General features: G+C 41.7%; 1 protein-coding gene across 4 annotated transcripts in view; it reads left to right on the plus strand.

The window, feature by feature from the left end:
- The window catches only part of macrod1 (mono-ADP ribosylhydrolase 1), a 93,489-nt gene extending 83,838 nt beyond the window's left edge, over positions 1 to 9,651 (plus strand). For 2 of the 4 annotated variants that reach the window (XM_076104030.1, XM_076104027.1), the window contains 3 exons: positions 1,293 to 1,366; positions 4,190 to 4,271; positions 9,258 to 9,651. In XM_076104030.1, the coding sequence (XP_075960145.1) occupies positions 1,293 to 1,366; positions 4,190 to 4,271; positions 9,258 to 9,283 (182 nt within the window). In that variant the 3' untranslated portion in view covers positions 9,284 to 9,651. Of the gene's footprint in view, positions 1 to 1,292; positions 1,367 to 4,189; positions 4,272 to 5,898; positions 5,926 to 6,000; positions 6,029 to 9,257 lie in introns of all 4 variants that reach the window. The other 2 variants (XM_076104029.1, XM_076104028.1) reach the window with 2 other exon arrangements.
- The last annotated feature ends 11,963 nt before the right edge of the window (positions 9,652 to 21,614 follow it).

A 21,614-nucleotide genomic window follows, 5' to 3' on the forward strand; every position in this document is an offset into this window, starting at 1 on the left:
AGAGTGCATCCAAACTTTTTTCCTTTCGCCCTTAAGAAAAACAAGAAACAAAATTGTCTAAATTTGAGATGGATTTAGCAGCTGTTAAAGGTACCCCTCACTGTATCAACCAACGTTTGATGTAATTATAAGATAATGGAGGGGAGATGCCAACAGTTCTGCCAGCGAATACTAGATTTTAAACAATTCCTCCTCAGAGCCTGTTGTGAAGCACTTATAAACAAATATATGTTGATTGAATTGAGGAACCATTGTGGAGGAACGTGCTTTACAAACATACAGTAGTCATCCCAGTTTATCAACTACTGGCTATTTAAGTCAGGACACATCCACACATGTGTTTTCTATCATTCTGGCTGATTAGACCTCGTTAAAGTTTAGGTGGGAAGACCTGTGATGCGATTTACATGCAGTAATCCCATTTGTACATTTGTTTTTCTCCCGTTCAGGAAGTGTTGTGTTCTTGTGCTACACAGGAGTTGTAGTAAGTGGTCGGGGTAGATGGTGGACAAACAGAAAGCAGGATTGTGACACCGTAGTCCAGGGTTTGCATCCTGAGTCACGTGTGAGGTTCAATAAGGGCCACTGAGCACTTGAAAAGACCACGATTGAACACGTCCTGTGTTGTGCCACAAGTTACTGTAAACTAAGAAGATGATCTTTTATCTCCGTCAGTATGTCTTTCCTTTTCATTTTCTACAGGGCCTATTTATTAGTAGTGCGTTATAAACACAGTGTAGTTTATTGCGATGACACTATTTGACATTATCTATGGAAAGAAAACGTTGCTGTTCCATCAAGCAGTGATTTATTTATATAGAGTAACATAAGATTACATTACATCCCTTGCACTCTGTGTTTTTGGTGCTAAAACACTGCATTGTTCGGTGCTAATTTGCGCCCCCATGTATTCCCCTTTTGTTCACATGTTGAACACTCTCCTGATGTATAGAATAATTACTGTATAATCACACAGTATGTGTTTGTTTGTGGCTGAGGAGTTTGGCCTGATGATGCATTTTTACTGCCTTTGTGTTGAGTCTCCAGCAGTGGGGGTAATTTCGCAGCACAGAAAGGTCTCGGTCGCTGAATGAATATTGAAGAAGCCTTTCTCCATCGGTCATGTCTGCACCAGATCCCGCGAGTCGGGATGAGAGGGAGTGAGAGTACACAGAGCACCGAGTGATGGAGTAGTGGAAAATAAAAACAGTGCAGACAACGACCTAATGCAAACACCCAGATCTGACACTGCACCTGTTCTTGCAACTATTTGTATATTTTTGTTTGTGCAGGATATCCACCGGAGCAGGCGGTGCACGAGGCGTTAGCAACTGTGCGGGAGTATCTGGATGAGCATCACGACGAGGTGTGTACGTGTGTGTTTGTGTCTGCATGATTGGCAATCTTTCCCTCCCATTTCCTCAAGGTATTATTCCTTTCACAGCTGTTGTGTTTGTTTTCTGGTGGGAGCGAGGAGATGGGTGCATTGAGAAAACACATACACGCACAGTGACACACACGCGCGCGCGCACACAAACATACATTTAAACACACACTCCAAAGTTCTGGCTCTCGTGCTCATGGCCAAGTCTGCGTTTTAATTGGCTCCTTGCGGGACTAAACCCGACTAACACAAAAACACACGCACACACACACACACGCACACACTTTCTCTCCGGAGAAACAGCGGGCGAAGAACAGACAAAATGATGGAACAGATGACTGGAGGGGAGAGGGGAAGGGAGGGGGGAGGGGGGGGGGGGGGGATAGAACAAAGAGGAAACTTTCCAATCAGTCGTTAACATGCTCTAAACTCTCCTCCCCTCTTCCTCCTTTAATCTTCAGGTCTCCTCTCACTCTTCTTTTCAATCGTTCTTTTTGTCTCTAACCACCGTGCTGTATCACCTCCCAGAGAGGGTGTTGACGATGTTATTGTTAAAGCTGGCGTCTCCAGAGTCTCTGTAGCAATACCAGTCGACTGATGCCGTCAGCCGCGCCGAGCTCAGCCAAATGAGCATTAAACGCGTCTCACCGCGGACGACAACAGTCAACAAGACTTAAACGGCTGAATACAAGACCAGAAAGCCAAATCAGCGCGCCTCTTCTTTAAACTCAGAAATAGTTCCACTGTGTGTGTTTTTTAAGGGGATTTCTTTTTCTTTTTTTTTACTTTGAACTAACAAAATGGTGAAACAGAGTTACTTGCAAGCAGAATGTTCACCAGAGGAGGTTTAATCTGTAATTGAACCCGCTCCATTTTGCATTTTTGACACAGTGTTGTGTTGGTCTCACTCTGGCTTGGAGAGCTGTAATATAGAAAATTAAATTGAAAATTACACACCCAGCAAGACAAACAAAATGGACTCAAGACACGGGGCAATGTGCCAACACCCTGCATCAAGTGTAATAATAAATACCATGAATCATTTATTCGTAAAGCACCAACTAAACTGTTGCAAGAAAGTAAAATCCTGGGCAGCTCATGAGTTTTATAAATGTTATATTGTTATATGTTAGATTCCCAGTTGACCTGAAAGTTTCGAAAAAACTGATTTATAATAACAATACATTTAGTTTACTACGCACTTTTCTAAACAAAGTTACGAAATGCTTCACTAAAGATATTAAAACCAAACAAGGCAGATATAATGTGAATAAGGCTGAAGGATACGAGCACAGAGGAACTAAAGACAATAAAATGAATAAGATCAGATGAGCTAGCCGGCTAATTCCAGCCACTTAACCAGCTACAGCTACAGTCTCATGCTGATTCCTTTTAAAACATGACTTTTGTCAAAGGTATCTTATATGCACTGGACAGGCTTTCCGATGGGGAAACAGTGGATGTGCTGGTTATGACAGAGTTTACCAGTAATCCCACAAACTAAATTAGAAAATGTTTTCCTAACTCTTGGCCTCAGACTTTCCTGTTCTCAGACTTTCTGTTTGAGAAGAGAGTGTTTATGCTTTGAAGGCAGTTCTGAGAGAGCACATTCACTCGATGTTATTGTTAGCTTCTCCAGGCTCCCTGTTACAATAGTACAAAAAATTAGCTCCCCACTGCCGCCGTTTTTCTGGAGACCATTTTGCATCTCTCCTCGCAAAGCATTTGCTTTAATTTGAATGGGGGAGGCTGAAAAATTGCACAAGTGGATGCAACTCAGTGTGAAGGTTAGAGATTTCAAACCTTAGCCCAGGGGACGTAGTTACTTACCGCACATTTCCATATCTTCTCTTTTAGCCTCCATTCAAATCCTGGCGAGTGAAGGTAATTGTGCAACAAGCATTAGGCTGAACCACACTGGCTGCAGGCTGCTGAGAGCAATGGCAGTTAAACTTCCACACCAAGCAGGAAGTGATAGAAACAGCGGGGCTATAAATTGCCCTGCTTCGCACCAAAACGGAAAAGTCTAAACCTTTGTAGAGACATTAGGGAGGTAATACTGTTTGTTAGAGGCTGAGAAATAGGGAGTACACTGGGGAGCTGATATCCCTGGAAACCTTTTTTTTACTGTAGCTACAGTAACTTTAATCATCAGGCTACATATAGCGCTGTGCTCTGTACTGTATGTCCAGCATTACAGAATATAATGTAAATATTATAGACTGCAAAGATCTCAAGAACACAAGAGCACAGAGCATAAAGATTGTTTATTGCTGTAAAATAGCTGCACTGCCAGTGTCTTAATAATATTTGAAAGCTATTATCTTTATGTGCGTGTGTGTGTGTGTGTGTGTGGGGGGGGGGACTGCCAGCCTTATGCCAAAGAGGCAACACACAGTGTAACACTTAGGGGCATGCACAAATACACAGTTATAGAGTCACTTATCTCTCCCTTATACACACATCCTACACAGGAACTTCTATTCTCTCTAACCTCTTTCTTTCTCTCTATCACACACACACACACACACACACACACACACACACACACACACACACACACAGACACACACACACAGAGTACACTTCCAGCACTCTGTTCTCAGCACAGTGTAATATGCGCTGTGTTGTGGCATGATAATAGGAAGCTAATAGGGGAGTAATGGACTGATGCATTAGCTGCCTTCTCTTGATATTGCCGCCACACAATGTCACACACTGTTACACTGTTTCCCTCCTGCTGTTGATGAATTTACGTGTATTGTATATGCTTGTACTAAAGGTCATTGTGTGTGTGTGTGTCAGCTGGACAGAGTCATCTTCTGTGTGTTCTTGCCGACGGATAAGGAGCTGTATTTACAGACCCTCCCGCTCTACTTCCCTGCTGGTGAGTAGTCTTTCACACACACACACACACACACACACATACATACATACATACATACATACATACATACATACATACATACATACATACATACATACATACATACATACACACACACCAACACATACGCACTTTCATATATACAGTGATGACAGCTTCGCTTAGCTCAATATGACTTCACACACAGTGGTGTGATAAATACGCTGCTTCATCCTCCGTGTGCTATTTGCACATCCATGCATCCACACATACACCAGGGTCATTAGACACATAATAGTATGTAAATATAGCACACTTAATTGTGTTTAATTGCATCAAAAAACATACACGTTGCTCCTCAGACACACATGCATTCAGTGACATTTCAAACCTTTTAATACACATAAAGATGCACAGTGGCTCCAACCTACCCATGTTTAACAATTGATTTAAATGCACAAATGCACACACAAGTGAGCATGTTCAGAGATACAATACTGACACATGTGATGTATCTATTCTGTTTATTGGCATAAACCTGAGAAACGTAATATTTCTTTGGATTTATTTGATTTATTTAATCAATTAAATATATTTACAAATTGACATTTGTTCTGGTGAGTTAAAACACTGTTAAATGTTAAATAGTGATACAAGGTTACACATATGTCATGAATGTATTTATTGGAACAGCCATTCACATATTTTATAGTACACTATGCATACCCAGATTGAATGACACAATGAGGATTTGAAACATGTTCATTATTGACAGTAGCTTGTGACAAAACATTTAAGGGTTAGAACCATAAATAACAAAACAACGTAATAGTAAAGTTAGAACATTTTGGCAAATTTGCTCATTTGCTTTCTTTCTGAGAGTTAGTTATATGATCGATACGTGTCACATCTCTGTATGATAAATATGGAGCTGGACTCAGGACGTTCTTAGCTTAGCTTAAACATTGGAAGCAGAGGGAAACACGTAGCCTGACTAAAGAGAAATATAGAAATATATATATATTTTTTTTTATTTAGTGGAATTGTGAGCTGCTGGATAGTTCTTCGACGTCAATCTTAACTTTTATTGTTAACTAAACTGCTAAGGTGCACAAGTTATTAATCTTCTCCTAAATATTTTCATCCGTTATCAAAACACGTGTACATGGAGGAGTACATGCACGGATTTACATAGAGCCAAGACGGTTGCAATTAGATTTGTGATCTGGCTAACAGAGATACGCTCTTTGAATTATATCATCGCTTTGCACCTCTTCTTCTTCTGCAACGGTATAATGGTAGCTGACTGGAAAGTTAGCACCACCTAATGCTTATGTTGGTGAATCAACTCCTAATATTTGCATAGTGGATGGAAACATGCATTCACTTGCATTTTCTTTTGCCGATGTTCTCAAAATGTGGTCAAAATTTGTGCTACATTTTGATGAAAACCTGCCTACTGTGCCTTGCGGTTGTTCTGATCTCACTCTTAAAAAGTGAGCAAGTGAGAATCTGTGTGTGTGTGTGTGTGTGTGTGTGTGTGTCTTTCTTTTCCAAGTACAGTGTGTAAGATGACATTTGAGAACTTTCATACATTTCTTAGCCAGTCATCTGTGCTTTGCCCTCATTTCTGTGTCCGCCCCTTTAGCCTGACCAATGACAGCTTATTGTTCAGGTAACCAGCATGCTGTGTGTCAACATGTGTAGTTTGCTCTATCAAAAGGAATAACTACGTTTGGTCTGCTTGTAGATGGGCAGTCTTAACCCCTGAGTGAAATGTAAGTGCTATATTCAGAGAGGAAACCTTGACATTTCCTCCAGCCAGGATTGAAAATATTTGCACCTCAGTTAAATGGCTTTTTGTGTTGGGCACTGCTGGCCTCAAGCTAGCTAGTTAAGGAAACAGTTGGTGAGGAAGAAAATATTAAAAAGCTCTTTCTCTGAAGGTGAAAAGTGTTTGGCTTGAATGAAAAAGAAACAACCACATTTCTAGCCTCCGAGGTTCCTCCTTCAATCGGGAAGTCCTGTCTCACCTGCTTTTCAAAAAAGGCTAAACGAAGGTTGTGTGCCATCATTACAGATTGATCTGCATTGTTAAATGAAGTTTAGTAAATACGTAAATTTTATGTTGGCTCGAGCTGTGACATGATGACTTCACCCATTTGTTTTGATTACACCCGTGATTGATAGTGTTGTAATGCCAAGCAGTCTGGGCTCCTAAACATGATCAGTCATTCACTCAATTATTCAAATTAAGCATTGGTCTTACAACTGCAGCCTTAACCTCTAATGTCTTGCTTTACCGCTGCTATAAATCAAACTCACCTCTCGCCTCCGAAACATTTTGAGAGAGAGGTCTCAACCATTTTCGTGCTTTCTGCTTTTTTAAAACTGTTTTGCTTTTGTTTGGCACACAGCTGCTGCAAAAGCCAAACTCAAGTGCAACAAAACAATCAGAAACTTGCTGCGAATTTTCACCTCCACAAGTTTTGTGCAGCTGCTCGGTCCTGCGTCTCATCTGGTAGAAATCTTACATTTATCTGAATTATTCAGAGGAAGCGGGGGTCACTTAACCTCTAATGTTCTCAGTGTAAAAAGTTGGCGATGTAAACAACTATGGATCTGAATTAGTGTCTTTATAACCTGCCTCTGTCTGTGCTTCTAGACCGTACAAAGCAATTAGAATAATCAAGTGTTGTGCATGTTTATACTTACATTTTACAGAGTTGTGTGACATAAAATAGAAGCTATTCATTAACTGATAAAATAAAAGACAATAAACAAACAAAATCTTGCAGCATGAACAACAGAAAAGCCGATGCAGTGAAGTTTGACATTGAAACTAAAGCAAGGAGTGCTGTGTTTCATTTTAAATGGAAGGAGGGTTTTCATGGTCTCAGTGGCAGTAAAGCCGAAGCAACCGAGAAATGCCTCTGGGGTTTAAATATATCACCCGGTATATCATTAATATGCATGCTGCTCAACAGTTCAAGGCTATACATAGACATTGTGCATTTAACGTCATTTTCTCACCTTTACAATTCAGTATGTTTGAAGACACGTTTGCCAAAAAAGTCGCAGACGAGATGAAAAAGACGCCATGAACTGAAGATACAAAGTGTGTTTCACATATGTGCCCAGACAGACGAGGAGTCAAAGAAGAGCAAAAGAGGAAAGAGGAGCAGCCTATTAAAAATAAGAGCAGAATCCAATCAACTCTGCAGCCGTATCTCCCACATAAGCTTTACAGACAGACATTGGGTTAAGAGTCTTCATTTTTTGATCTTTTTGCAGACAGATCCGACCAGTAGTGGCCAATACCGGGAAGGATTTCTCCCTCATTTCAATAGGGGCCTCAGAAGAGATCAATAGCTAAAAATAATGGGATCTCAAACTACGATGCCCTTGTACTCTCTACTTTGTACAAAAACCTAAATATGAAGGAAGTTTACAGAGAAGTGTTTTGTAGATAAAAATGTAACAATGACTAAGCAGAAGTAGCCACCTCACACTAATATAAAATATGTTATTATGAGCTGAAAGGATAATAATGATGGTATTCTTTATTTTCTTATCCTCAATAAATCCTCTGAAAATGCCGGAACCAACAATTGACCCTACCAACAAGTATTTAGCCAAAGCCTGATGTATCTGTTTTCCTGCCGTAGAGCTCCATTGTTCTCCAGAAACTATTAAAAACATATCAATGAGCCACACTTGGTGGCATGTTCCTTCATCAACATGAACTCGGGCGCTGTAGTTTATTTTGAGTCATCATACACTGTTTTGCTGCCGGTAATACTCACTAGAGCATTGAGTGATTATTAATCCACTGCTGAAAATGGTCCCTCTAAATGTTTGCTGAAGTTCGCTTACAGCTGTTTTAGGAAATTATTTAGCCTAAAAAACACAAGACTACATATTTGTAACTTTTTTTGAAGGGTTTATATCTTCTGCTTGGATGCCACAGACGGGGTAGGGAAGCTGGTTTATTTTGGTTTTGTTCGTCTGCCTCGTCCTTTTAGCATTTTGGAAAAACCTCAGTTTCCTGTACAACACCAAACCCAAGAATTTGGAAAAAATAAGCGTCAAATGAATCAATTAAAAATATAAATGTTGTTGCGGCTGATTTCTATTTGGCGTCAAAGAAAAGGCAGTTTGCCCTTCAGTTTGTCTTCATGAAAGGTTTTTGGCATCAGAAACGTTCTAGTTTCCGTTTTTAGTCCGCTTGTATTAACCAATCACTTCCGAGCAGGCTTTGGTTGACTGCAGGTAAACAGTCCATGTGGAGACCCAGAGAGGCGGAACTCATTGACCGAAATCTGGCAAAGTGTCCATACAAACAGAATTTACCAAATAAGTGTTTGATCACTTAGAAGCTGCGAAGTGAAAGTGAAAGTGAAAGGTGTCAAACCCACAGAGCATTGGCTGAGTTATTTTATATATAACGAATACTGAAACAAGAATCCATCCAGCTTTAGAGTCAGAGGGCCTATTTTTATACCTATGAACAAGCGACAGTTTCAAACTGACACAGCATCAACTCCTCACTTGAAGCATGAAATCAACACTTTCACGTCTTCACACTGGGCTGGTTGACTAAAGAGGTTATTTTCCAAAAATACAGGTGTGTCCCTCCTCTAATGGATGTACAGCAGATTTTAGCAGCAGTGAGCGAGCAGTAGCGGTGCTTGGCTGGTAGATGGACCGGAACTGTCTGCTGCAGGCAGGCCTCCAAGTCTCCACTATAAACCTTATGTGTCTCCAACACCTGGACCGGCCTACACTGGCTGTCTGTTTGATGTGTGCGTGTGCGTGTGTTTGCATGTTTTCTGTGTGTCTTTAGCCATGCTGGACTGACTAATCCGCATTAACAGATCCCTCTCAAGCAACCAGATGCTCCAAAAGCGCAAATGCTATTAACTGCTGCATGACCAAGGTAAAGTGCTCTCTTCCCTTGTTTTACAAGTTTTTTGTTGTCTTCTCTCTCTCTCCCACCGCCAACAGAGGCCACAGTCAAGAGTAAACTCTGAGAGAGTGGATTGGTCAGATTTGGTTGCTGTGGATACAAACTACGCTCAACATACAGATGCCTCCTCCTTGTTGTCGCAGATCGAGACCTTCAGCAGGAAGATAACTCCTTAATGGACGATTGCTTTTTTTGAAGTGCACGCTGGCTCTTCTGCAGATGTTGATTAGTTCCTCTGTTTTTCCTACGAATCATTGAGAGTGATGTCGTGAAAAATGTGACCTTAAGCTGCACTCTAACTTGACCTTTATTTGTCTGTGATCAGCTATGAGTTATGTGTCCTGAGCTATTTAAATATTGGGATTCCAGTGTGTGTGTGTGTACATGTGTGTGAGACGATGACAAAAGCTTATTAAAATGAATCACACAGGCTCCTAAGTGTGTATGATTTGATTATTTCTAGGGATGCGATACGAGTCAGTGAACTGGGGCATCACGAGGGAACACTTTACATCAACATTTACTTTTTAGCTTTCTTCCATGTGAATGTGAAGGAGACAGAAAGAGGGACTTTGTTCATCTGCCAGCAGCGCTGGAAAGTAAGTAAGTACTTTGCTGAGGTAGTTGTACTGTAGTTTCCAAGAGTATTTCTGCTTTATATTAATAATATATTATAATGCATTTTTTGTGGTGTGACAAACTCGGAACACACTATTTTTGCTTTACCTGTACTTTAAGTAGTAATATATTAGGATACTACTTTTAATAGAGTAAAGGATCTGAATACTTCTGCCAAATTTTCACTTGCACACCTTCCCCTTTTTTGGACGACCCCAACACAAGCATCAATCCTCCCTCTCTCCTCCCTGTATTCTCTGTGTTTCTGTTTTGTCTCCGTGCTGTCCAATATCCCATGCACTCCGTCTGGCTCTCTGTCAGAACTCACCATATGTGTATTTATGCAAGCGCCATCATGCTTTTCCATACAGCGCATCTGTACGAGTTGTTAACTGTCTGTTGCAGGATGTGGCCGTCACGTGTCGGCGGGACGCAGGCGGTGATTTGCGTGAAGCGAATTGAGAGTTTAGCAAGCCACCGTCCCACCCCTCGACTTTCATCTGCCAACAACCATCTTTATTGATTCCAAACAATCTGCCACGGTGGTGCAGACGTACAGGGAGGAGGGGTGTGTAGTTTTGGGACAAAGGAAGTAAAGGGGGAAAAATAGACTACAAAGAAAATCAACAGGAAATTGGGAGAAAGTTCCTTTTTTTTTTTTTATATATAAAAGCTTCATCTGCCACAAAGGGATTGTCTTTTCCTCTGCGGAGCTCTTTGATTCCCTCTCTGTCTGGGACTCCGTCTCTTCTCTGTCGTCCTCTTCATCGCTCATTCTCGCTGTTTTACTCTACAGGATGGTGGAAAAAAATAAACAGATGGAAGAAGGGGGGGATAAAGAGACAGAGAGAGGAAGGATGTAGGAGTTCAAACAGAGAGAGGGGGAGGGGGGAAAAAAGGTGGGGATGAGAGGATGCAGAGCCGGAGGGAGGATGCAGAGATGGAGGGGGAAAAGAGGGATGGAAAGCATGATGAATTCATCTAAAGGCGTTCTGTTTTTTTTTAATAAGCAGCAGACTGTGAAGCTACTCTCCGACCAGTCACTCTGAGTAATGAGAGAGAGAGAGAGAGAGAGGGGGGGGGGGGGGGGGATGAAAAGACAACGAGACTCATTATCCTCCGACCAATTTTCATCACTGTCCCATCAGTAATATCTCTCTCTCTCTCTCTCTCTGGGACGCAGCTCTTTTTGAAAATGCCAGATGAAGAACTATTATACGCTAACTGTTTCGTTAACATGAAGGCTGATTCTCTGCCATCTCCTTGAACATACACTGATAATCCGGTTGGCCCAGGAAATGACTTGCTGCACGCGGCCCGCCAACGCACCTGTGAGTGTGTCGCCTTAATACCGTCAATGGTTAAAGACTTTGTGTGTAACAGGGTGTGTGTGTGTGTTGAAAAATGTCCACCGCTTGTTAGGTTGACAGTATCCGACGGCAGTGAACTCTCAGGTGTTTGATGAAAAATAATTTCAGGCTTGATGACTGCTGTTGCTGACTGTGTTCCTTTCAGCCTAATACAGTACGTTACTGCCTTGTCAACATTTTCTTGGCACTTAAACATATTTGCTGTTGTTGTGCTTGAGTTTCTTTCAGCAGGGTGACGGAGAACAAACTTCCAATTGTGAGTCTGTATTTTCTATTATTGCTTTTCAATTTTGAATCTAAGTGGCTTTTATTCCGACTCTGTAATTCTCTGCTGTGGCACTATTGGTGGTGGGGCCGAAGTGCTCTTTTACTGTATATGAAATGGGGAAAAATTTTTATCATCATGCTGTGTCTCAGCGGTGCATTGTGTTGCCTTGGCAGTGCAGTTAATTTGCAGTGTGATAAGCTAATTCAGTGATATTCAGGTTTTGTCTTATACAGTACTGTAGCACAGAAATATCAGTTAAAACTGTGTGTGTGTGTGTGTGTGTGTGTTACAAAAGTTACAAGGTAAGCTATTTTTATTTGATAAAATCTGCTCAGATAGCAGCCATCTTAAACACTTAAGGTTGGACGATTGTCATATTATTAACACTTTATGTTGGACTAAAATAATGGGCTGAAAGAAAATAGGGGAAATACAGTCTTTTTATTTACCAAAGATCAATATTTTGGCACGTCTTGCCCTCTTAAAGGCCCTGCATACCCATGGGGAACACACGCAGTTGGTTTTAATTGTATGGGCTGATTAGACTTCAGTTGTGGCGGAAATCAATGTTTATGTATATTTTATGCTCCATATAGTGCCCTCAAAAATATATAATAACTCTAACCTTCAGTGAGGAGTCTGAAACCTTTCTGCTGTCTGTGACAAGAATCTCTGATGTGACTGCAGAGCCTCCGTCAGCTCAACACAAGGATCGCAGTGGGACAGAGGACCGGTGACATATTGTGCACTGAGAATGAACGAGCAGAGAAGTTGAACCGAGGAGCAAAGGATGCGTAAGGCCCACAGGATGCCGTTCAGACAGGTGAGCACAATAACAAACTTGTAGTATGCTGACCCACTGTACAGAGTAAAATGTCAACATTGCTCAGCGCTTGTGTTCGTGGCTGGACCGGCTGTCGGTCATTTCCATTTAATGGTCTATATTTGTCCTCTTTCCTGTTTGTCGAAATTGATAATCAGTTGTATGCAAAGCACCAGCTATAGAAAATGAATTTATAATTGGTTTATACATGAAGGCTCTGTGGTGTGATGTGTAGCCTATACTTTGACATGTAAATGTCCTTTATTTTGTAGCCTAAATGTTTTCTGTATTTTAATAGCTCTATAACATCATAATCAAATACTTTTTTTTTGTTTTTACCACCACCCTCCTTTTGAAAATGTAATGCAGTAACATTTACTCAGACTACATTTCAACTGTCCCATTGTTTACTTTTATCTGAATAATCTCCCCTGTACTTTAGTAAAATTCCTTTAAAGCAACAGTACTTGTCCTTAAGTATTATATTCTTTTACTCTTTTCACCCCTGCTGAACATAAAAGTAAATCAGCCAGTGCATTAACAGGGAAACAACAACAGCTGTCAACAGTCGTCCTCCAGTCCCTCAGTTATTTGTGTAACTGCCTGTTGCAGACATCTTTCTGCCTGACACTTCTGGCCTGCAAGCTTCTGAATCTGCAGTTGTGGGATATTATCTCCCTGAAGGGCCTCACAAGCCTGCAGGCTGCTGGCAGGCAGAGGGTTATGGCTCCTGCTGGTGAGATTCAGGTTGTGACACATTGAAGGTGGGAAGCTGAGCTAAGAGCTTGAAATGAACAGCTTTATAAAAATGACAAGATGAGGTATTATTGCAGCTGGATAAAACGGCACTAAACCACTAAATTAATGGCGGGTAAGGGCGCTATTAATCACAATTACTTAATCACACTTAATCAAAATAAACACTGCTACAAAGGTGGCTCATATTAGACAAAAAGCCAATTAGCAGTGACAATCACCACAGTGGGAGGTGAGTTTTTCAAGCAAGATAAGAAAACTAACATGTGGCAAGAAAAACCATTGCTGCATAATGACAAACGGACACAATCATTTCTATTTTTCTGCGGACACTTGCCCATGTTGACTTAAAATGTGAGGTTCAAAGTTCATTGTTGACCTCAGAACTAACAATAAAAAAAACAATCTCAACACGAAGTTACTGTAAAATGTCACGGTCTGCAACTACGTTTGTTCATCCCAAAAAATACACTTCATACCCTCATACATAAACTAGAGTTACTTCAACATAGACAGACCCGTCAGTTCTCAAATATGCTGCAGTATACATCTGTAAATATTTGAACAGTGACTCATCTTTTGTTGTGTTGGCTCTGTACTCCAGCACATTGGATCTGGAATAGAACAATGACTATGAAGAGGTATATTCATCAATACTGTTTGAACAGTGGAGGAACTATAACCCTGTGAGCGTCTTACCTTCTTCCTGTGTATGTGAGTGTATGAAAGTCTTATCTTGGTTGTATTATGTTTAATGTTCAAGCAAATATGTATGATACAGATTGATTCCTACACTGTTTAATCAATATGGATGTGAAGACTCTCCGTCACTGTTTCACATCAAATGTGCTTTTATGGAGACAAAACAATAGAGAAATGTGTCACTGCCCCAAAACTGATGGACTGAACCAAGGAAGTGTAGTGTTGAATTTGGTGCAATTTGGATAAACTCTGAATAAACAAGTGATTGCACTCTGTGCAGCCGCGGGTGAGGGGCTTCAGGGTTCTGTATTGTGTGATTGAATGAATGAATGTGATTGAATGAATACAACGGCCAATTGGCTAACCCCCAGTCTAGACTCCAATGGCCAAAGCGTCGTAAAACACATTCCAGTTGAACTCAAAAACAAGCATCGATGAATGCCACGTCATACAATCTTGCCAAAAACAAAATTAAACTCACCAAGCTGTCTGCCCACGGCTGAGTTGCAGAGAGGTACAGAAGTATGTGTACTGGTAGTTCCACCAGTGGTTAGCCAAACACATCGTACGAAACATTAGAGTCGTTGTATAATACTGTTATGATCTCATGTGTGCTGAAGTATGAATAGTAAAAGGGTAAATGGACTTGCATTTGTAGAGAGCCTTCTAGTCTTCCAACCACTCAAAGCGCTTTACACTACATTATTCACCCATTCACACACATTCATACACTGACAGCAGAGGCAGCCAAGCAAGGGGCCATCTGCTTAAACTAATTCACAGTCACGCACATTCATACACCGATGGCAAAGCCTGCGGGAGGAATTTCAGTGTCTTGCCCAAGGACCCTTTGACATGCGGACAGGAGGAGCCGGAGATCGAACCGCAGATCTTCTGATTGGAAGCTCTTCCTCTGAGCCACAGCCGAGGCAGGGAGGCGAAACACTGCTGTTCTACCTCCCTGCCTGAGGGTGGTGCTGTTCACCCTGTCTCATATATATTCATATACTCATGAATTCATATATACGTCATAGTTTAGTATATAACAAAATATATCATGGTAAAGTACGTCAAAAAAATGTATATCATAGTATAGTGCATCAAATAAAGTTGTTAAAAAAGGTCATCAAAATGTCCGAGTATGGTTTGAAGAAAAATATTATAGTATCGTGAGTCATAAAAAAAATGGCGTAGTTTAGTATTCCATAAAAATGTCGTAATATAATTAGTTTTGAAAATGTCATAGTATTATGTCATAAAAAGGTAATATGATAGTTTTTCATAAAACTGTCATAATGTATGTCATAATAAAATTGTCAAAACAAATGACATAAAAAAGTCAGAAAAACTTATAGTGTGGCGAAAAATGACATTAAGAATAAAAGTAATTGTATACTACAGTATGCCATTAAATGCCATACAAAGTCATAGTATGCTATGAAAATGGCATAACAAAGATCAAAGTATAATATATCATAAAAGAATCATAGTATACTTAATTATGTCCTAAAAAAATCCATAAAAAGTCACTACATGTCCTAAAAATCTATAGTACAATATGCCACAATAAGATCACAGGGCAGTACATCATAAAACAATGTCAATAAAAAAAGCCATAGTATAGTATGCCATAAACAATATACCGTTTCAAGTTCTTCATATTCCTATACACACCAAGTCCATAGAAGCACTGGAAATATTTGATCTCCTGTCATAAAAGCTCATTGAATCTGAGGAATGTTGCTCTGTACAGCAGCGGGGCTTCAGGGCTCCGGCCTTTAAAAGGTGCGGCTCATTGACTGCAGTTCACTTTTGCTGCTGGATATACTAACGTCACTTCCCTGGAGTCAACAAGAGATGAGCGGTTCTCAAGAATGCTGCATGCAGCCCTACCGCGCGCTGAGCTATCACCCTGCTCCTAACAGGCATATGACCCCCGAAGACGCTGCATGCAGCGATACTGGGAGCCAGCCAATCGGCACTTCTTTATAGGAACTTGCAATACCAGGTTACAAATAAAATGTAAACATACTGCATAGATAATCCTCCAGAGTCTGATAAATGTCAGATATCTGATGTTTGCATGATAAAGTATCTTTATATGTAAAAGACAACAGCATCTCTGGGCTGCTTTTTCTTTGTAGCGTCCCCCCCCCCCCCCCCAGATTAAAATACAACCTAAAGAAATGTGGTCAAAACAGATCATGCTGGGGGACAGGGAGACCTGTTTGAAAAGTAGACCCACACATTTATTCATTGTGCTGATGTCAAAGAAATTATAGGGAAGTTAAATTAGTCTTGATGTTGCTGAAGTCAGACCTCTTGGAACCAATTCAAGAAACCCTGCCGAGCTCTGGACCCTTGTTGTGGAAGAGTGTAGGATATATGAGAGAGAGAGAGAGAGAGAGAGAGAGAGAGAGAGAGAGAGAGAGAGAGAGAGAGAGAGAGAGAGAGAGAGAGAGAGAGAGAGAGAGAGAGAGAGAGAGAGAGAGAGAGAGAGAGAGAGAGAGAGAGAGAGAGAGAGAGAGAGAGAGAGAGATCAGTATGTATTGGTGAAATTTTTCAGGCCTTTCAAAGTATTTCTCATCTATGAAAATTGTGAGTCGACAGCAAAACGGGGGAGGAAAACAGCGGCACTCAGAGAGGATGAGGATCCAGCAGTTAGGTGAGATGGGTGATGTGTATGGATGAGGCCATGATGGAGAGAGCGAGAGAAGAGGGAGGAGGGAGATGTTTACGGGGGGGGGGGTAGCGAGGCCAGTAAACTGCTTGTGAAATGAAAATGGCTCTTTAGCAGAATCCAGGACACTTGGGCGCTGCGCTGGATCAATGTCTCTGATTTACTGTCTGAAAGCCTGTCAGAGGGAAAGAGAGGCATAGGGGGGGAGACGGAGGCCGGAGGAGGGGGGGGGGGGGGGGGGGGCCAGACAGAAAGAAGTTAGAGCCGAGAGGTAGAAGAGTCCTTTAATGAAAGAAGAAAGAGGAGAGACAAGGCGCGGTAAGGTTGGAGAGGGAAATTGTCCATCAGGGTGACAGTGCAAGGAGGCCAAATCAGAGGGATTGCTCCTCAAGTCCTCACGGCTCCGATACAAAATCAATCTGTCAAGGCAATGGGGAAGGGCAATCTTGTTTTGTGCAGGGAATTGGTGCAGCCATTTGGGGTAAAATCAATAGGGGACACATGGCGCTTCTTAAATCCTTACTGTCCCACAGAGGCCAGCCGTATTGACTAACAGCGGAGCGTACACAAATCTTTAACTTGACCTGTCTGAGAGAAATCTGTATTCCGCTGGTGGCCAAAGCAGAAGGTGGTGATTTCTCCCGTGAACGCAGGAAATACATCTAAATGATGTAAAGACGACTTTGAGGGAGAACAAACTGTCTATGTATGTATCAGACCTGCTACCAATTATTTCATCAACTGCAGATTATGTCTCCATTTACCGTTTAGTCCGAAAGTTCAGTGCTTTGAGCTCGATGCTAACGCCAGCATGCTAAAATTGAAAATGCTAACATGATGATGTTGAGCAGGCTATTTTTATGTAATTCATGTTTGGTATTTCTGCATTTTTTAAATCACAAACGATTTAATGAATCTCAAAATAGTTGATTAATTCATTTTTTGGCAATCAGTTAATTGTGGGAGATCTATTTATCTATGTATTCCTCTCTCTCTCTCTCGTTCTCCATCTATGTGTCTATCTATATATATTTTTTCTATATTTTTTCTATCTACAGATTCGTTAACTGTTTAGTTAGTGATTTGTCATTGAGAGTTTGTGACAATCTGTATGCGTTTGCTTGTGTTTGCCCCAGATTACATGAGTGCGTAGGTGAAGGGAGGAGTGTGTTCCTTTGATTATCTCTACGGCTGAGTCAGTGTGACACACACACACACACACACACACATACAGGTGGAGCTCTGGGGCCCAGGACGACAGGCCGGACGTCTCGACAAGAGTGTTTTCCCGCACCCTCGGGACACAGCAGTCTGGGTGGTGGGGTGGGGGGAGTATTTTATTTTTATTTTGAGTGTTTAATGTATTAAAAGGGGCCGGGGTAATGAATTATAATCTTTAATGCAGAAACCGATCGATACCACCAGAGAATAAATCAGCTTTTACTGAGAGCGTCAAAGCCCCTTAATACACTAGGGGAGAGAAAGGGAGTGCCTGAGGGAGGAGGCGCAGAGAGGGGAGCAGCAGGGACAAACTGTTAGGAGAGGAGGAACGATCCAGAACCGAGCAGAGAGGGAGGAGGATGATGAAATAGAAGAGAGGGGAGGGGGGGGGAGTGTGGAGGAAGTCATGGAGGGATAGATGGAGGCAGAGCAAGGGAAGTTATAGATGAACAGACTCACCTTTGGGTCAACCTCATTGAGTAAAAGCCTGGTGAAAGCATGGAGATTTTGACAGTTTTGTGAGGAGGCGATGTTGCTGGGTCAGCCGGTGTGTGCACACAACCCACTCCACTTGTTATTTTTCCACCTAGTTGTATTATGTTCCCTCTCAATGATCCCCTCCCTGACTTCTGTTGCCTGCAGCAAAATATAATTAATTGAATTACACCAAAAACCTTCGATCAAAGATCACCAAGACGCTCTCTTGTCTCGGTGCCTCTGCTGGGAGAAAATGTCAAACAACAATCCATGAATTAGAACCCAAAGGGAAGTTTCTGTGGTGTGCACAGATTTTAAATCAGCCAGACTGCAGAAACGAGCCCGAGAAGAGTAAAAAAAAAAACATTGATTTGGATTCAGTTAACAGTTACACAGATGCATCTCAGTGGAAAGCACCAAGACGAAACAAAACTCTGATGCACCTCTCAGTATTTAGGATGCCTAGCCTGTTCAGCTAGTGGACTAAGTGGTTAAAGCGAGGTTTTCGGAGGCTTTTAAGAAAGATCATTAAAATTTGATGGAAGCAAAGTGGGGGTTTCTGGCACAACTTTGGCTACTTCCAAGGCGCAATGAGGGGAAAAAGTCTGAAGCGGTCAAAACTCCAGCAACACTTGTAGAATATAGAACAACTTCATTGTTAAGAACAACACATTTCAGCTTGTGGACCTGATGAAGGCCTTGTACTAAACAATAGTTATTCTCTATACTACATGTGTTAATGGAGTTTTGATGAAATGTGAGAGCTTAAGCAAGGACTGTTGGTAAATGGGTTGAGGGGGGTGATGAGGGAAGATATACACACATCCGCAAACAAGTCTTTTTTGACAGCAACCTCTCCTTCAAGCACCTCGTCAATCAAATCACCAGGAGAGCCTTTTTCCGCCTAAAACACAACTCGTTTCCGCCCATCGCTCTCTTTCATCCTCCTCCAACAGCGTTCTTTATGGCACATCATCCAAAGTCCTGAATAAACTCCAGCACATCCAGAACTCAGAACAGCTCATCTGCTCACCCAATACGGTTATCACATCAGTTTTACTAATGTAAAGTGTGTTTGAGTTCCATGAAAAGCACTCTCTAAATTATTGTTATCATTATTAAACATGGGCCGCAGAGGTGGAGACAGTTTTCTTGGTTAGAAGAAAGAAAGAGTGACCTTGATTGAGAAAGGGAAAAGTATTCAGAGAGAGAGAGAGAGGGGGGGGAGGTCTTTACAAAAGGAGGAAGGTAAAAATCATTGAAAAGGAGGGTTGAGAAAGTGATGTTCGCTGATCGTGTCACACCCCTCAGGTGCTCAATAATTAAGCAGCTGAGCGGACTCTTGAGATCCAACCATGATGTCAACCAAGGCAACCATCCATCATGCATCCCTTTAGGAATCACAGGTGGCACTTAATCACTAATTTTGTGCTGTCTCTCTCTCTGTCTCTCTCTCTCTTTCCTCTAAGGCTTTTTTTGACTGAGTTTGTGTTGCTGCTGCTTGTTATGCTTTCAGGGACAAACAAACCCTTTTAAAAAAACCAAAATACTGGTTTATTTCAGCGAGACATCCTGTTGAAAAAATAAGGGTCCAATTGCAAATTAATTGCATTACTGTTTTTATTCATCCTCCTCAAATTGCCCCTATTTAACAATGCATTGATAATGTGGGTGGGTCAAAAAATTAGAAAAAATAACGAGCACTCTCGCTGTGTGCGTAACCACAAGGCTAGCCCGTTGACAATGTAAAGCCTTAAGGCCTTTGCACACCGGGGACATGACGAATAAACGACACGGAAATGCAAATTACTCGGCTGCAAATATTTTGCCTCAAAACTATTGGAATAAATTCGCTCAGGCGGAATATCAACTACTGGGGTCCTTATGACTCAGAGCAGCGTCTGTCAGTCTGTCTGCGGTGAATTGTTGTTTAGCCTAAGCTACTGTAAGGCAAGCCAATAACTTTCACACATTCACTGCGCTCGGCGCTCTGTCGCGCCGAGAGTGTGGTGCTCTGAATAACCGAATGCTACCTTCCAGCAGCACTCTGGATTTACTAACGGCCCAGTTTGTGCTCTGAGTGACGATATAGAAACTCACCAACAGTGTCTCTGAGTGTCGTCTTTGAATATGCCCATTCTGCACAAAAGATTGGTTGATGCCAAAATAGGCCTATTTTTTGCAGCACGTGTTCGTGTGTTAAAGTACTCGTGACAAAAAAAATACATTGACGTACAAACTCATCGCACGAAAACAACGCCCCCCCCCCCCCGGTGTGTAAAGACCTTTAACCTTCACTTTTTGTCTGTGGGCGCCGTCTGCCTGTGTGCCTGAAGGCGTGTGATTGTTGCATTGCACTCATAATAAGCCTCAGAGTGACTGGCAGAACCAATATCTTGCTATCGCTTCGCCCTGCGCTCACTCAGGCGGCTCGGTGTGCAGCCCCACGTCATGCATCTCAATTCCACAAACACAATGTTCGGAGCCGAGAGAACGGGCCTGCTTTTTTGATTAATGTCACCATGACAACTACATAATTCATGAATTGTATTAGCGACCCATTTGTCATTTGCAAATCATAATTCAGGGATGTGTGTTTGGGGAGGGCTGGCTTTACAGACGGAGCTACGGCCTGTCGCTATCCTTAGTGTTGTCTTCTGCACTCACACACGCTCCAAATACAACCCCTACCGGAAACACTGACGTAACCTCGCCCTAATCTGGGAGTCAGGAGCTCTTTAGAAGCCGCCCGTCTTATACGAGGGCCCTTTAGCTTCATGATGAACTCTCAGGTCTGCTCATTTGGAAAGCTGCATGCTAATTCCCCTCCTCTTCATCTGTCTGTCTGTCTGTTGGCAGAGGGCTGGCCGGCTCTACACTGACACCATTTGGTGCGACAGTGTAAGGAGTTGGCGAGGATTCTCATTAAAGCGCTAGTGCAGATAATTTGCCATTAGATCAATGACTTGATTTTTACAGGAACCCTAAAATGAAATGGGATTTATAGCCATATGTGAGCCAGATGGAGGGGTTTCTCCATGTTCATCCCGCTGTGCACAGATCAGATCTTGGGGTTCATCATAGATTTATTTATTTCTCTTCTTGCATAATTCTGACTCTGAGCGATCAAACTGGACTGCAGATGACTTAATCACTTAGTTCTTTACTTTAGTAATTATTGTGGCATCTTTATTGGGTGTGTCAGTGCTAATATTCAATACTTTTATCAGTATCTAATAGCTTCTCCTTTTTACCTTGAAGAATATCCTACAAAATATGTGAGACTTTCAGTTAACCAACTTACAGAGGAGGTGATCAGGACCAAAAAAACGTTGTTTTTGTTAATCCTATGAAGGTTTACGGAAGACAAGATGAAGCACTTCTAGCACTGAACTTTCAAACAGAAATACATGGTGTAATAAAATCTACTTTGATATTCCTGGTGTCTTCACTAAGCATCTGTATTTTAGCGGGCCCACA

This window comes from Anarhichas minor, unplaced genomic scaffold (genome assembly GCF_050575085.1).
Source record: "Anarhichas minor isolate MPS153535 unplaced genomic scaffold, ASM5057508v1 ptg000028l, whole genome shotgun sequence".
NCBI lineage: Eukaryota > Metazoa > Chordata > Actinopteri > Perciformes > Anarhichadidae > Anarhichas > Anarhichas minor.